The 14,695-nt window shown below is 49.9% G+C and overlaps 1 protein-coding gene across 3 annotated transcripts in view; it reads right to left on the reverse strand.

Moving 5' to 3' along the window:
• CLYBL (citramalyl-CoA lyase) overlaps positions 1-14,202 on the reverse strand; it is a 2,832,351-nt gene extending 2,818,149 nt beyond the window's left edge. For all 3 annotated transcript variants that reach the window (XM_069637009.1, XM_069637010.1, XM_069637008.1), the window contains exon 1: positions 13,919-14,202. In XM_069637009.1, coding sequence (XP_069493110.1) covers positions 13,919-14,169 — 251 coding nt within the window. In that variant the 5' untranslated portion in view covers positions 14,170-14,202. The remainder of the gene's footprint in view (positions 1-13,918) is intronic.
• Between the last annotated feature and the right edge of the window lie 493 nt (positions 14,203-14,695).

Consider the following 14,695-nt stretch of genomic DNA (forward strand, 5'->3'; position numbering starts at 1 on the left):
GCACTTCAAGTTGGAGTCACTCTCTTGAGGGACATTCTGCAGACAGGGGATTGACTATGCTGCATAGACTTGAGGGACACTTACCTGGCGGTACACATTCACAAGACGCACCAGCAATTCCTACAGTTCTTCTGGCGAGGTCAGAGGTGGGCATTTACATGCAGTTTCACCAAGCTACTCAGACTGATAGTTGCGAGGCTACGCAAACAAGGAGTGACACTCATCACATACCTCAACAACCTGTGTGTTATGGTGCAGAATTCGAGCAGGCTGTGGAGAGTATTGGTTTCCTCATCAATTGGGAAAAGAGACCACTCCGCAGCAGAGAATGGAGTTCCTCTGTTTTTTCATAGAGTCAAAGCTCGGGACGCTGAGTCTGCCCCTGAAGAAGGTAAACGACAAAGAAAGATATCAGATCAGTCTTGACCTAGGACTAGATCTCCCTAGGGGAATTGGCAAGGACATTCGGTGTTTAGCCTCTTGCATCCAAGTGATTTTTCCTAGGCTCCTGCACTATCGTGCCCTCCAACGCCTCAAGATTCAATTCCTCAGGCAGGGAATGTCTTACGAGCACATTGTGGAGAGGACAGAGCTGACCTGGTGGCTCCGGCACATGGAATGGAAAGGCCATCTTTGGCTCTGCTCTAGACCTAGTAATAGGGTCGGATGCCAGCCACAGGGGCTGGAGAGCCCGCTGCTGAGAATTGATGACCAGAGTCTGTTGGTTCTTGGAGGACTCCAGCCTTTACCTCAACTGCCTAGAACTGCAAGTGGGCTCCTTAGCAATCAAGTGTTTGACCCAAGACAAGGTGCAATACTGCATTCTGCTAGAAATGGAAAATGTTTCGGCAGTGCGTTCCATCAACTGCCTAGGGGGGACAAAGTTCAGGTGGTTGGTGGAATTAGCTAATCATTTTTGGTATTTCTGCCGGGAGAAGGGCCTGGGTTTCACAGCAGCGTACCTTCCAATAGTCTCCAATCAGGTAGTGGACTGAACTCCAGACACCTCAAGGATTCCAGTGACTCAAAATTGAACAGCTCAATTTTCTGGGAGCTCATGCAGAGGACATGTCCTTACCATACAGACCTTTTTGCATCTTGATAGAACCACCAACTGGAGTGGTTCTTCAACTAGAGGCCAGATCTGGAAGCCCGCTCGGCTAAGGGCCCCTTAGGCAAAGGGCGGCTCCTACGGTTGCGGCTCCCGTTGTGTCTGCAGGTGTCCGCAGGGGACACCAGGCGCCGTTTCATCAATGTTAGCTCCACCTGCTCTCCCGGCACACCCCACCTACACCCGTGTCACTTCATTAAGCATTGTGCCTATACTTACTGTTATTTCTGCAATGTGGTAAACTAGGCCTTTTTCTCCCCTCTCAGGATTCTCAAACTTAGGTGGCCTCTCCACTGGTTACCTAATACGCATTTACTGTTGTTCTGCAATGTGGTAAACTAGGCCTTTTTCTCCCCTCTCAGGATTCTCAAACTTAGGTGGCCTCTCCCTGGTTCCCATATTGAGCACTGTGAGATCGTTAATCCCGAGAGTCCGTCCTACTGCACTACTGGCTTGCCGCTCGCTATCTTGTCCGCTTGCTCTCGTCTGTCTTCCCCCCCTCCTCTCCCTCCTATTCTATGGTGCTCTCTATCTCGCCTATCTTCTCTAACTGCTTCTCCATTGACTATCCTGCTCTCCTCACTAAATCTGGTAGGAAAAGTTTAAAAAAGGACACCCTGGTCTCCACCCAGGCCTCCCTATCGCTGACACCTACAACTAGTGCCTCCTCCAAGGAAGCCCTCACCGACATCCTCTTTTTCGTGCCTTCACCTGACCTATGGACCCTTCATATGGCCCCTTGCTCTCTCCTTTCTCCTCTTCTCCCACTAATGGTGACACCCGTTGGGATGTCCTCTTGGCCTCCTTCCACTCCTCTAAGGCCATCATTAATGTCTACTCTAATGGGACCGTCTTGGTCCAAGGCCCTCAGGCCAACCTTCACCTCTTTGATAGACGCTTCCCGTGCCTCATCAACTTCCTTTCCTCTCCTGCTGTCCCCCCTCCTCTGTCCTCGGCTACCTTGCCCTCCCCCTCCCTCCCTGCCCCCTCTCGTGCTCCTTCTTCACCTCCGCAGGGCGTACCTCTGATCTGTACCCCTCCCCGCAAGTCCTTCAAGGATGGCAACCTTCTCCACATTGCCACTCTTAACTCTCGCTCTGCTGTCAAACATTCCTCTGATATCTGTCACCTTCTTCAGGAACTGGACCTTGATGTGCTCGGTCTCACTGAGACATGGTTCACGGCCAGCTCTGTCACCAGCTTTGACACTCCTACCCGATGGCTACAAGATCCTCTCCGTGCCCAGGCCCAACTGTGCTGGGGGGAGGTGTTGCCCTTATGTTCCCCGAGTGGATTCCTGCCACAGTCACTCCTACGCAGACCTACTCCTCTTTTGAATGCCTTGTCTGCCGACTCTCTCTCTCTCTCCTAGCCATTCCCTTACTGTGGCTACTATCTATCGGCCACCCGGTCAAATTTTCTCCTTCCTCTCCGAGTGGGCGGAACCTCTCCTCCTCACTCCTGTCCTCAACCACTCAACTCCTCTTTCTTGTAGACTTCAACATCCACCTGGATGCCTCCTGTCCCCCCTCTGGACACTTCCGCGACCTCTGCGACTCTCTCTCACTCTCGATTCTCCTGTCTGGGCCGACTCATTCTGCAGGGCATACTCTTGATGCTCTGATCGCTTCTGACCTTCCCCTCTCTGTCCCTCTCTCCACTCCTCTCTCCTGGAGTGATCACTTTCTCCTATCCTCCCACCTCACCTTCCCTACCCCTCAGGCAAAGCCACCTTCATCACTGCCACCCTCCTTTTCGGTCATCCGACCCATAAAGCGCGTGTCAGTTGAGGCTTTCGCCGCCACCTTCTCATCCCTCCCTCCCCCCTCCACCTTCGGCTGACTGCCACCCTGACACAGCCCTCTCCACTATCCACTCTGCTATATCTGATACTCTTGATATCCTTGCCCCTGTCATGTGAATCCGCCTGAAGCCCAAAGCCAAATGTAACTCCTGGTATGACTCGGATCTCGTCGCCCTAAAACACAAGTGCAGGGTGGCACAGAGGAAATGGCGTGCTTCATGTTCATCCTCTGACAAACTGGCCTGCCGCCTGCTCCAAAGGCAATACCGGCTATCCGTCCGCACCAAGAAGAGAGCCCTTATCCAAGCCCGCATCTCTGCGGCATCTAACAATTCGGCCGAACTCTTTAAAATCTACAAGGAGCTGGCCAACCCTTCTGCAGTCTCTACCTCTCCTGTCCCCTCCCAGGCCCTCTGCACGGCACTGGCCTGTCACTGTATTTCAAAAGCTCAGGACATCCTGTCCTCACTCTCCTCCCATCACCTCCCTCCGTCTATTCCCTGCTCTTCCTCTGGCCCTTCTGAAGCCAACCCTCCTCCCTCCTTCTCCGACCTTTCCCCTTTTCTCTGCTGACGAGGTTTCCAGACAAGTCCGATCTATGAAAGTTTCGTCAAAACAGGTTCACCCCTGTTCCTCCAAAACTATCAAGGACCACATCGACTCCCTGGCTCCTGTCCTGGCTGACTTCTGCAATCACTCCTTCGCCTCTGGAGTCTTCCCATCCCCCCTTAAGCACTCCCTTGTGCACCCTCTTCTTAAGAAACCCTCTTCCGACCCCTCCTGCCCGGCTAACTATCGCCCAATCTCCATCACTCCCTTCCTGGGCAAGCTCCTAGAGAAAATGGCCATCTCTCAGCTTAATCTCCATGCTGAATCTGTTGGTAGTCTTCATGACTATCAGTCCGGCTTCAGAGCTGCCAGAAGCACGGAAACTGCTCTCCTGACCATCCTTGAAGACCTGCTCTCGAACCTTGACTCTAACACTCGTATGTTCTCATTTTGCTCAATCTCTCTTCTGCCTTTGATACGGTCAACCATGCCATCCTGCTCAACCGTCTCCGTGATAACCGGGGTATCACTGGTCAGGCTCTGGCGTGGCTGACCTCTTTCCTCTCCAATCGACCCTCCAAGGTCCAACTGGGGTCCTTCCTCTCTGACATCTTTTTCTCTACCTGTGGTGTCCCCCAGGGATCTAACCTCTCTCCCTGGCTGTTCAACCAGTATCTGGCACTCCTTGCCCACCGCATCGCCGCTCTCTGCCCCAACTTTCAGTGCTATGCGGATGATACCCAGCTCATTTTCAGGCTACCCTCGGCCTCCTCTTCTCCTTCCCTCATCTCTGACTGTCTGCTATCCAGGAATGGTGTGTCGCCAATGACCTCTGCCTTAATGCCAGTAAGACTGAGATTCTACTCATCAGCACACCCGCTCCCTCCTTCCCTGCAGCTCTCTTGGCCCTCTTCCTGCTCCTCCCTGCAAGGCAAAAAACCTTGGGGTCATCTTCGACTCCACACTCTCCTCACATATCTAACGTCTCTAAGAAGTCACACTACCAGCTGCACCTCCTCGGAGGTATTCTTCCTTTCCTCTCCTTCCCCCAGAAGCTCACTGTCTCCAGAGCCTTGGTTCTCTCTAAGCTGGACTACTGTAACAGCCTCTATCTAAATCTGCCTGCCTCTACTCTCCGCCCTCTGCAACTCATCCAGAACAGGACTGCGAGACTTGTCCTTGGCCTCAAGCCCAGGGACCGTATCTCTCCAGACTGAAATCTCTACACTGGCTCCCAGTAGCTGTGAGGATTAGTTCAAAACCCTCTGCATTGTCCACAAGGTCTTCTGGAGCCTGGGGCCAAAATACCTTCAACTCTCTCTTCCTAAATATCTTCCTTCTCGAGCTCTTCACTCATCCGCCTCCAACTCCCTCAGGGTCAGCCGCTTCTCCAAGCAACGAGTTGGGGGTAGATCTCTCTCCGCGGCAGGGGCCTCCCTCTGGAACAGCCTTACTGCCCCCCTGAAACTTGAGGAGAACCATCTCCAGTTCCGGAAGCACTCAAAACCTTCCTCTTTGCTTCTCCTTTCTTTCCCCCTCTACCCTGCTAAATTCCTGACTGAAACTGCACTGAATCTGCAACTGGGCCACTCTCACCGATCTCGGTCCTTGGCCCAGCCACTCTCCCCTTGCACTGCCTCACTGGCAACCCCTGTGGGACTGTCTCTGTATCCCTACAGCCCCCCTTCCCAGCACTTGTCTGCACTTACCTTGCACTTGCCACCAGCTGGCCCTTATTAGTTATCTTGTTATTCTACTACCCCTGTACAGCACTTTCCCCTCTCCCTTTCCCCTTGCACTTTCCCTTCCCTTCCACCCATGCACTTGCGCAATCTTAATGATACCTGGCCTAGTAGGATCGTTGCCTGTCTTCCCTTTGTTCCCCCCACCCTGCCTCGTCGCGCCTTGAAACACTTGTGTATAGGCGCGTTACAAATGCCATATCATATCATATCTACTGTAATGTGCCTGCGACACTCCTGATTCTCCTGCCCATCATACCGGACATCCTGTCAGATCCCACAGCTCTCCAGCAACCTCTGGTCAAGCTAGGAACCTTGCAGCTGATACCATAGGTGATTTCAGGGGTCCCTGGCTAATGCCAGGGGTAGCTGCGAAAGCCGAGACTATCGTGGGAAGCTGCGCGCTTCACCAGAGAGTCCTGGGCTCCCAAGACTGCCAAATCCTACAAATTGGCTTGGAATAGATGGCACTGCTGGTGTGTGGCCAGGGACATGCATCCCACTGCTGCAGATGTGATTCACATAGTACATTTCCTAGCAAGCCTAGCCGCGCAGAGCAAGGCCTACCAAACAGTGATCACATTCTGGTCAGCCATCTCAGCGGGCCACAAACAAGTTAACAGAGCCCTGACAGGTGAACACGCCCTAGTAATTAGGCTACTCAAGGGGGTGAGCTATCCGGCTGCGAACACCGAAATATTCATGTTTGTGGAATGTGAATGACATGCTCCGGCTGTGCCTGAGTTGGCCGGAAAACGATTACTTGACCGGGAAGGTCCTTTCTGCTAAACTAGCAATGCTGTTGTGGTTAGTAGCCTGCCAAGAGTGTGTCAGACGTGGGTGCTCTGACGATAAACAGCAGGTATCTTTCACCAGAAGGAGTTAAGTTGCACGCAAGGAGGAGGACAAAAACCTCTATTAGCCGCTTTTCCAGAGCAGCAGAAGTATTGTCAAGTCAGAGGTCTAAAGATGCATGAGCAGAAGACTGCGCATCTCAAACCCATGGGGCTCTACAGGGTGTTCATCACACTCTGTAACCTTTCAAAACAGTATCCAATGCCACCCTAGCCAGGTGGGTGAAATGGGTCATCCAGGAAACAGCCATAGACATGTCTTGCTTTGGAGCGCATTCCGCGAGAGGGACCATGGCTTCCAAAGCCTTTGCCAGCAGCGCTCGGTTACAAGACATCCTTAAGGCCACAGACTGGTCGAGTGAGACTAATTTTAAAGCTTTTTATTTCAACCCTGTCAACCAGGTAGTCTCGTTGGTGGTAAGCTTTAAACAAGCATAATACGAGCCTCCGGCCTTGACAAAGAATCCAGATTTTCCATATTAACGTTCAGGAAAGTCATGATTCTATAAAGATACAGAGGTGAAATATTATCCCACACTTTCAATCGATCAGATCTATTTAGAGAGGGCGCAATGGGGCAAGATGCAGGATGACTGCAAGAGCAAGCAACGCGGCCAGGCTGCAGTCCAGCGCAGCAATAGTAGCGATTGCCCACCTACTTTTAACGTGAACATGGTTGTGGTTTTTTTATTCTATCCGGACAGGTATGTACACTAAACAGACGGGCTCCTGAGAGTCCTCAGGGATGAAGACGCACAGCTCAGAGTGGAATCCCACAAGACCAGGTGACAGTGGTTCATTTCTAGTTGTTTTTTTGTTATAGCGGTCCGAGGCGGAATTACTTATTAAGAAGCTGCAATGAGACGGCAAAAGAAAAATGAAGTTGTGAGGAGAACTGGTAAGGTGATGGGACCAAGAGGGCAGGATTGGTGGACTGATACACGTGACATGCCGGGGAGCAGTAGAGTTGAAAAGTTCAAAGACTGCATTGTCACAGAAAATGGTTGTTTTTTTCTTGGTAGTTGTGTTCAATGTTCCTTGTTGAAATTGCTGTTTAAGTTTTCAGTAAAGAAGAGAAAGCATACTACTTTCCTTCTGTGTCTTTAATAAAATCAGGCCTTTCCTCAACGTTAGTATGGACAATCTGGATTCTTACGTCTAGAATTTGAGAATGTAATCATCTTAAATGTTGTTGGATTAATAAATCAGTCTGCATTAGATAGTATTGGAATGAATTTAACATAATGCTGAAAACCATAATGCGTAGTGTCAAAAAGGATGATGTCAGCATATGTTAATCACCGTACTTTAAGATGACACAGACACATACATGCCAACCCTCCCGATTTGCCAGTTAGAAATATTTCCATTTTTTACTTTCTCCCACCTAAAATATTTAAATCCCAAATGCAATCCTGAAGCAAAATTCCTTTCTCCCACTTTTTGTGGCACGATCTCCCTCCCAGATGCCCGAGAAAGTTGGCCTGTATGCACAGGTGGTATAATAAAAGCTTCCTTCTCCAATTTTATTGCCATATCAGAAACATATAGATTGAAGAAACAGGGCTAAAACGCATCCCTTTCTCAGCCCACTATGGGTCTCGATTTTGAGCGTAAGCAAACCTAGACATGTATACACACAACTAAGACCAATTCTATGTCAAGACTTGGAGGCTCTGATTATGCTCAGTTCTACTCTTTACTTCTCGTGCAGCCAACAATAAAACTCATTAAACATCAAACTGACAATGAAACTACATTATGAAAGAAACGTATGTGATTTTGTAGTTTGTGTTTCATAGGTTTATTCATCCATGTGATCCCTCTAGTCCAATTACGTTTCCAAAGTCCACAATAAACTCCACCGACCTCCTTTTTTCCTCCTCTATCTTTACTGCTCGAGCAGCCGAGCTAAGAGAACTTTACATATTTATTTAATGACTGATGTGTTTGTGATTGTGGATTGAACATTAGATTGAGCCGCAGCGCGCCAATGGGTGCGCAGCGCAGACATATTGGGCGGAGCTTATCCGCATGTAGGACGTGACGGGCGAAGGCTGTGGCGTACGCAGCCTCGGTAGGAGGTAGTGCCACACGGAGGTTCGCGCCGGGACCTCAGAAGTTCTGCCGCCAATGCAAAACCTCTGTGGGCACAGGGAACAGTTAGAAGAGAGATCAGGAGAAGAAAAAATATATATAGATATCGGGCATGGCAATATATAGATATACATACGAGCGGAGGACTCATGGAACGTTACGGTACATCTACAGCTGTGATAGAGTGGGGTTACTGCACACCACCTGGTGGCTTCAAAAGCGCACCACAGGCACTGCTGAAACAACGGCTGGTTGCAGGGGAGCATAGACGGTCACAGTCCCAAGAAAGACTGCAAAGAGGCATTGAAACTGCCTAAGAGCAAACAAGTGGCCCCAGAGAGGAGGCGAGGCTCTGTATACTGACAGGCACAGTCCCAGGCAATACTGTCAGAAATTGGAAATAGACCTGCCTAGCTACAAATAAAAAGAGAAACTGACAAGGGCATCCCAGGCAAACTACATAAAGATACAGAACCCGGCACAGGCACTTACATGAACAGATACTCAGAGGAAGACTCGGATGGCCCACATGTGAGTGGCATGAGAATGAGCCAGGCAGTGCAGAAAGTCCTGCGTGCCAACAGGGGCCCCATGCGAGAAGAGAGGGGCATCATGGAAGACCTTGTGGCTTTCTCTCAGGGCATGACAGAATTTAGGAAAGCGCACAGAGGCAAAGGGGGAAGTAAAAAGAAGACCTGCAGGGTTCGTAGTGCCCAGACCCCCCATGGGTTCACCACAGAAGAACAAAAGTGGCAAAAGAAAGGCAAGGTCAAGAGCCAGATACGACCAGGATAGCTCAGAGGACACCTCTGAGAACAAATGCATGAGTAGCGAAGAGTCGGACCAGCAGAGCTCGCAAGAATCACAAGCCTCCTCTTCGAGTGATGACCGAGAGCCCAGAGGCAAGAGAGGCAAACCTGCGAATGAGGAGCCTCATGGTGACAAGTTCGACCCAGATGCCTTAATACACTCAAGGTCATCGGAATAGGACCCCCCAGAAAACATTACAACCTACTTAAAAAGGCAACTCAGAGCCCCCATGAGTAAGGAGGCCAGGAGGAAGAGGAGGACGGAATGCCCCAGACCCAGAGTTCCCAACGGGGTGGCAGAGACACCCAAAATTGACGACCGTATGCTAACCTTAATGGGAAGGTACGGCAAGGACATCAAGAAAGGAATAGATCGCCCATGGAGGTCGTGCCAGGCAAATTACTCTACATGGTCAGCCTGATCACGAGAATATGGCAGCTGGCAGAAGAAGCTAAGCAAAGGAAGGAGGCTATCGACCCGGAGATACTCTCTGGCTGGGCTCATAGGGCAATATGTCTACTGGGAAATGCAAATAGCTCCATAGCCACTGAGAGAAGATCTATTCTAATGAAATTGGCTCAAAGTTAAGGGAACTGGCAGGATCAGAAAAGGCGGCAGTGGCCAAGGGCAAACTATTCGGTGAGCCATTCATCAAAGACATGGCGAAGTTTGCCAGCACATACGCATCAATGGATAAGGCACAGGCCTCCCTTAAGAAGATTTTTGGGAGGAAGTTTTTCAATAAGGCTGGCAGAGGCAAGGGCCGCTCTGCCGGGCTGTACCTTTATTACAGGTCCTCCGGTCATATAACACACTGGAGAGAGCAGGAAGACCGACGGGCCAACCACTTCTTCCCATCCAGGGGAAGAGGCAGAGGCTGGAGAGGCAACGGCAGCAATAAAATGGCGCGGGTGAGAAAAAAGGGAGCGCTAGCAGAGGTGTTAAAAGCAGAGATACCTCCGGTGGGAGGGAGAGTAGCACTGCACACGCAAAGATGGTTAGAAATATCCTCAGGCGCATGGGTTCTGCAGACTGTTCATGGTTTTCTCTTGGAATTCTGGCAGGAGCCAATACAAGAATTCCCGCCCAACCAGATAAGGTTCAAAAGAGAAGACGAAGCACCACCAGACAGAGCAATATAACAGTTAAGAATGAAAAAGGCCATCAGCCCGACTGGAGGGAACCAAAAGGGATTTGTAAACAACTTGTTCATAGTGAAAGGCAGGCGCATGGTCAGGCCAGTGATCAACCTCAGAGCACTGAATTCATTCTTGGTGCACAGACACATCAAGATGGAAATAATTCACCTACTGAGGGACATACTTCAGAAAGGGGACTGACTCGCGAGGATAGAACTCAGGTAAGGGGCAGAGATGGGAATTTACAAGTTCACCTTTCGGACTAGCCTCAGCCCCTTGGTGCTTTACCAAGCTGATGAAGCCGGGGCTGGAGCACCTCAGAGAACAAGGAATCAGATTAATTATATAACTGGATGATATATGCATAATGTGCCAGGACAGGGAAATGATAGTGGAACAGGTAAGGATAGCGACAGAATTGTTGCAGTGGCTAGGCTTTCTGATCAACTGGGAGAAATCGGAATTAGAGCTAGATGTATGAGACCTCCAACTCTGAAATATTCCTGCCTCTGGTCTGGAATGTGAGCATTGTATTGAGAATGTTCGAGTCATGGCCAGACAACAAACAACTATCTAGGAAAGCACTTTGGGTGAAAGTGACTATGTTATTGTGTTTAGTTTCCTGTAAGAGCGTTTCGGAGGTCAGGGCTTTGGAGGTAGACAGAAAGTCCTTTTCACCGACAGCATACATGCCAACATTCTGTGACCAAAAATCTGTAGGAATCTTAAAGTTTCAAAAATAGTCAGTCGAGGAGGTAATGATAGGAATAGGGCGCGTCAGCAGCCCATTGTCATTGAATGAGCCCGCCGCCGCGGGTGCATTCAATGACAATGAGGCGCCTGCCACGCCTTCTGCCATCACGCCAGCTCGGGGGAGCCCTTGAAAGACTCACCAGAGTTGACGTGGTGGGGGGGCTAATGGCGCCTTTTGTGAAAGGCACTCGCGGCGGAGGGGCGCCTTTAGCCCACCGCCGTGGACGCCTTTTACATCAAAGGCCTGCATGCTGCGCCTTCTCCCGCTACGCCAGCTCGGGGAAGTCCTTGAAAGACTCCCCCGAGGTGGCGTGGTGGGGGGCTAATGGCGCCTTTGACCAAAAGGCACCCGCGGTGGAGGGGCGCTTTTAGCCCACCGCCGTGGGTGCCTTTGACATTAAAAGCCTGCATGCTGCGCCTTCTCCCGCTACGCCAGCTCGGGGAAGTCCTTGAAAGACTCCCCCGAGCTGGCGTGGTGGGGGGCTAATGGCGCCTTTGACCAAAAGGCACCCGCGGTGGAGGGGCGCTTTTAGCCCACCGCCGTGGGTGCCTTTGACATTAAAAGCCTGCATGCTGCGCCTTCTCCCGCTACGCCAGCTCGGGGAAGTCCTTGAAAAACTCCCCGAGTTGGCGTGGTGGGGGGCTAATGGCGCCTTTTGCCAAAGGCACCCGCGGCGGAAGGGTGCTTTTAGCCCACCGCCGTGGGTGCCTTTGACGTTAACAGCCTGCATGCCGCGCCTTCTCCCGCTACACCAGCTCGGGGAAGTCCTTGAAAGACTCCCCGAGTTGGCGTGGTGGGGGGCTAATGGCGCCTTTTGCCAAAGGCACCCGCGGCGGAAGGGCGCTTTTAGCCCACCGCCGTGGGTGCCTTTGACATTAAAAGCCTGCATGCTGCGCCTTCTCCCGCTACGCCAGCTCGGGGAAGTCCTTGAAAGACTCCCCGAGTTGGCGTGGTGGGGGGCTAATGGCGCCTTTTGTCAAAGGCACCCGCGGCGGAAGGGCGCTTTTAGCCCACCGCCGTGGGTGCCTTTGACATTAAAAGCCTGCATGCCGGGCATTCTCCCGGTGCGCCAGCTCGGGGGAGCCCTTGAAAGACTCCCCGAGCTGGCGTGGTCAAAAAAAAAAAAATGTAAAAAAAAATTTTTTTTTTTTTTTACAAAAAAAAATCGGTATTTCATGTCAAAAAATCGGTAGGCGGTAGGACTGCTTAAAAAGCGGTATCCTACCGCCTAAATCGGTAGGGTTGGCAAGTATGCGACAGGGGTTACATTCTACATACAGTAAAGGACAAAGACGGATATTAGAACAGTTGATTATGTGGCTTTTCCAGAAAGACTCAGGATGTGCCCGGTCAGGTGCCTGAAGGCTTACAAGTTCATTTCAGAACAAGTCAGGCCCATAGGGGACTCTCAACTGCTGATAGCAGTGAAGAATCCTTTTAAGGCGGTGGTGTCGGCCACTTTAGCAAAATGGGTAAAATGGTGCATGGGCCAAGTAGGCATTGATGTGGGTCAGTTCGGCGCTCACTCGACTAGAGGAGCCATGGCATCTACGGCCTTCAAGCTAGGAGCACGCCTGGAGGACATATTGAAGGCGGCAGTCTGGTAAAAAAAAAAACGCCTTTTAAGAATTTTTATTTTAGACCAGTAGATCAGGTGGCCTTGTTGGTGGTAGGTAATCTTTAAACAAGCCTAATCAGAGCCTCCAAGTCTTGACATAGAACACATATTTTCAACACATTTGTTATAGAAAGTCATGATTCTTTTAAAGACCCGGAGACAAAGGATTATTCCACCCATTCAATCGCTAGATAGTGGTATGAATGATAACAAGTTGTTTATCGATGTATTGTTGATATCGAACATGTCACGTATTATTATATGCAATTGCCCACCGGTCCTGGAGTAGCTTCATTGCTGTTATATATGTTTTGACAGGTGAAGAGTCTAAACCAGCGGCTTCATGAGGAGTGATCTATATTGTTGGAAAAAATCCAGGTGTCTAGTGGTTGGGGCACAAGTTTTAGTTGTCGACCAGCTTCAGAAAGAGGAGGAAAGATGGAAGTTGGTGGAGTTTATTGTGAACTTTGGAAACATGATTGGACTAGAGGGATCACGTGGATGAATAAACCTATGAAACACAAACTACAAATTCACATGTTTCTTGGATAATGTAGTTTCATTGTCAGTTTGATGTTTAATGAGTTTTGTTGTTGGCTGCTGAGAAGTAGAGTAGACTGGGCATAATCCTTCACCTCTGAGTCTTTAATAGAATCATGACTTAATAGAATCATAACTTTCTATAATAAATGTGTTGAAAATGTGTATACTACTCGAGTGGTGGACAAAAATGCTTTTCTGTTAACACTGGAAGGCTTGTCAGTCGTTAAACTGCCACCCGAGGGCGACACTAGAATTGAAAGACCTGAAAGTTTAACACACACAATAAACCTGTCAACGGACTCACGAAGACAGTTTAACCATGGGACAAGCCGCGAAAATAGCCTGCTCGGATTGAAAAAGACTAGGTCGTGCAGTCTAAAGGCATAACACGCTGCAAGAGATTGCGCATCAAGGCAAAGTAACTCCAAATGAAACGCCGAGTAACAGAGTATAAAAAGAAATAGAGAAAATCGACTTCTTCCTGATATACTATATTTTATTGCCACTGACATACTCTTGTTACGATAAGAAACAGTTTTGCTTTAAACCCACGGCGTAAGCAACACAGAATGTCTAAGAAACACTACCATCCGGAAGCTTATGCCGATATGAGACTTTCCTGAGGGACCAACTACTCCTGCTGGGCAAGTAGTGAGAGTCTCTTCCTGATTGGCCTGAAATGTTCCATATAACCACCCCCTTATCTGTCAGAATGTCCCTCGGCGGGATCCGTTAGAACGAAGCTCCGCCCCTAACACCGTAGTCCTCAAAGTTCTTGTGACATGGCGATTTGTGTGCTGAGTAGCTGTGATTCTTACTGAGGGAAAAGGAGCTCGGGAGACCACACCGTATGCAATGCATTTTAAATTCGCCGCGCGAGTGAACATTAAAACTCACGAGAGCTTCTGGTTACCAGCCAGCCCCAGCCTGAGCACGAGAGACGCCATGAATCTGCTGCAGGGCACCTTGTGCTGTCTTTCCTCGCTCCCTGTTGGTCGCCGAGTCTTTCTTGAGCGGTGGGCGTGGTCAAAACGAACGGTTAGTCGAGCAGTGTGATTGGGCGGTGCAGTGTGGCGTACGAGAGCTTTTACAGGTGGACTGAACGTTTTTAGCGTCTTGTGGCGTCCAAACAAGCAATCTCTCTGCATGCGGTCAAGCCCAGTGCTGAGGACACGTACCCTGGGATCTTAGGAAGAAGGGGCGGTGTGATGAGGCGGGTCACTGTAAAGTATAAAAGCACAATACTAAAATTACAGAGATTAATTGAAATGTGCAGAAATAACTAACAATTCTAACAAAAGCAGGTCGCAATCAGCATCAACATTTGGGGGTGGGGCTAGATGATAGTTCTGAAAGCTGGTTGTGCTTGGGGCCAATAAACCCATTGTGCTGTCGGCCTCCCCACCGAGGGATGGTTTCTGGGCCTCTCATCCTTTTCTGTTGAGTTGGGCTCCCAAGCAGCTTACCCGAGTAGGAAGTCTTATGACAAAGAAACATGCCGATAATCTACAGCTGTTGGCCACCTCGTTGCATTCTTTTGACTCAATTATTCAGTTAAGGCAAGTGGGCCCCCCTCAAACAAAGAAATGGGTACCCACCAGCCCAGACACACCTTCAGCCAGCCTTACCCCCACCCTCTCGAATTTCGCTTGGGCCAGTTTATAGCTATTTAGC

The sequence above is a fragment of the Ambystoma mexicanum genome, chromosome 7p (genome assembly GCF_040938575.1).
Source record: "Ambystoma mexicanum isolate Mex_15411 chromosome 7p, UKY_AmexF1_1, whole genome shotgun sequence".
In the NCBI taxonomy this organism is placed as follows: Eukaryota; Metazoa; Chordata; class Amphibia; order Caudata; family Ambystomatidae; genus Ambystoma; species Ambystoma mexicanum.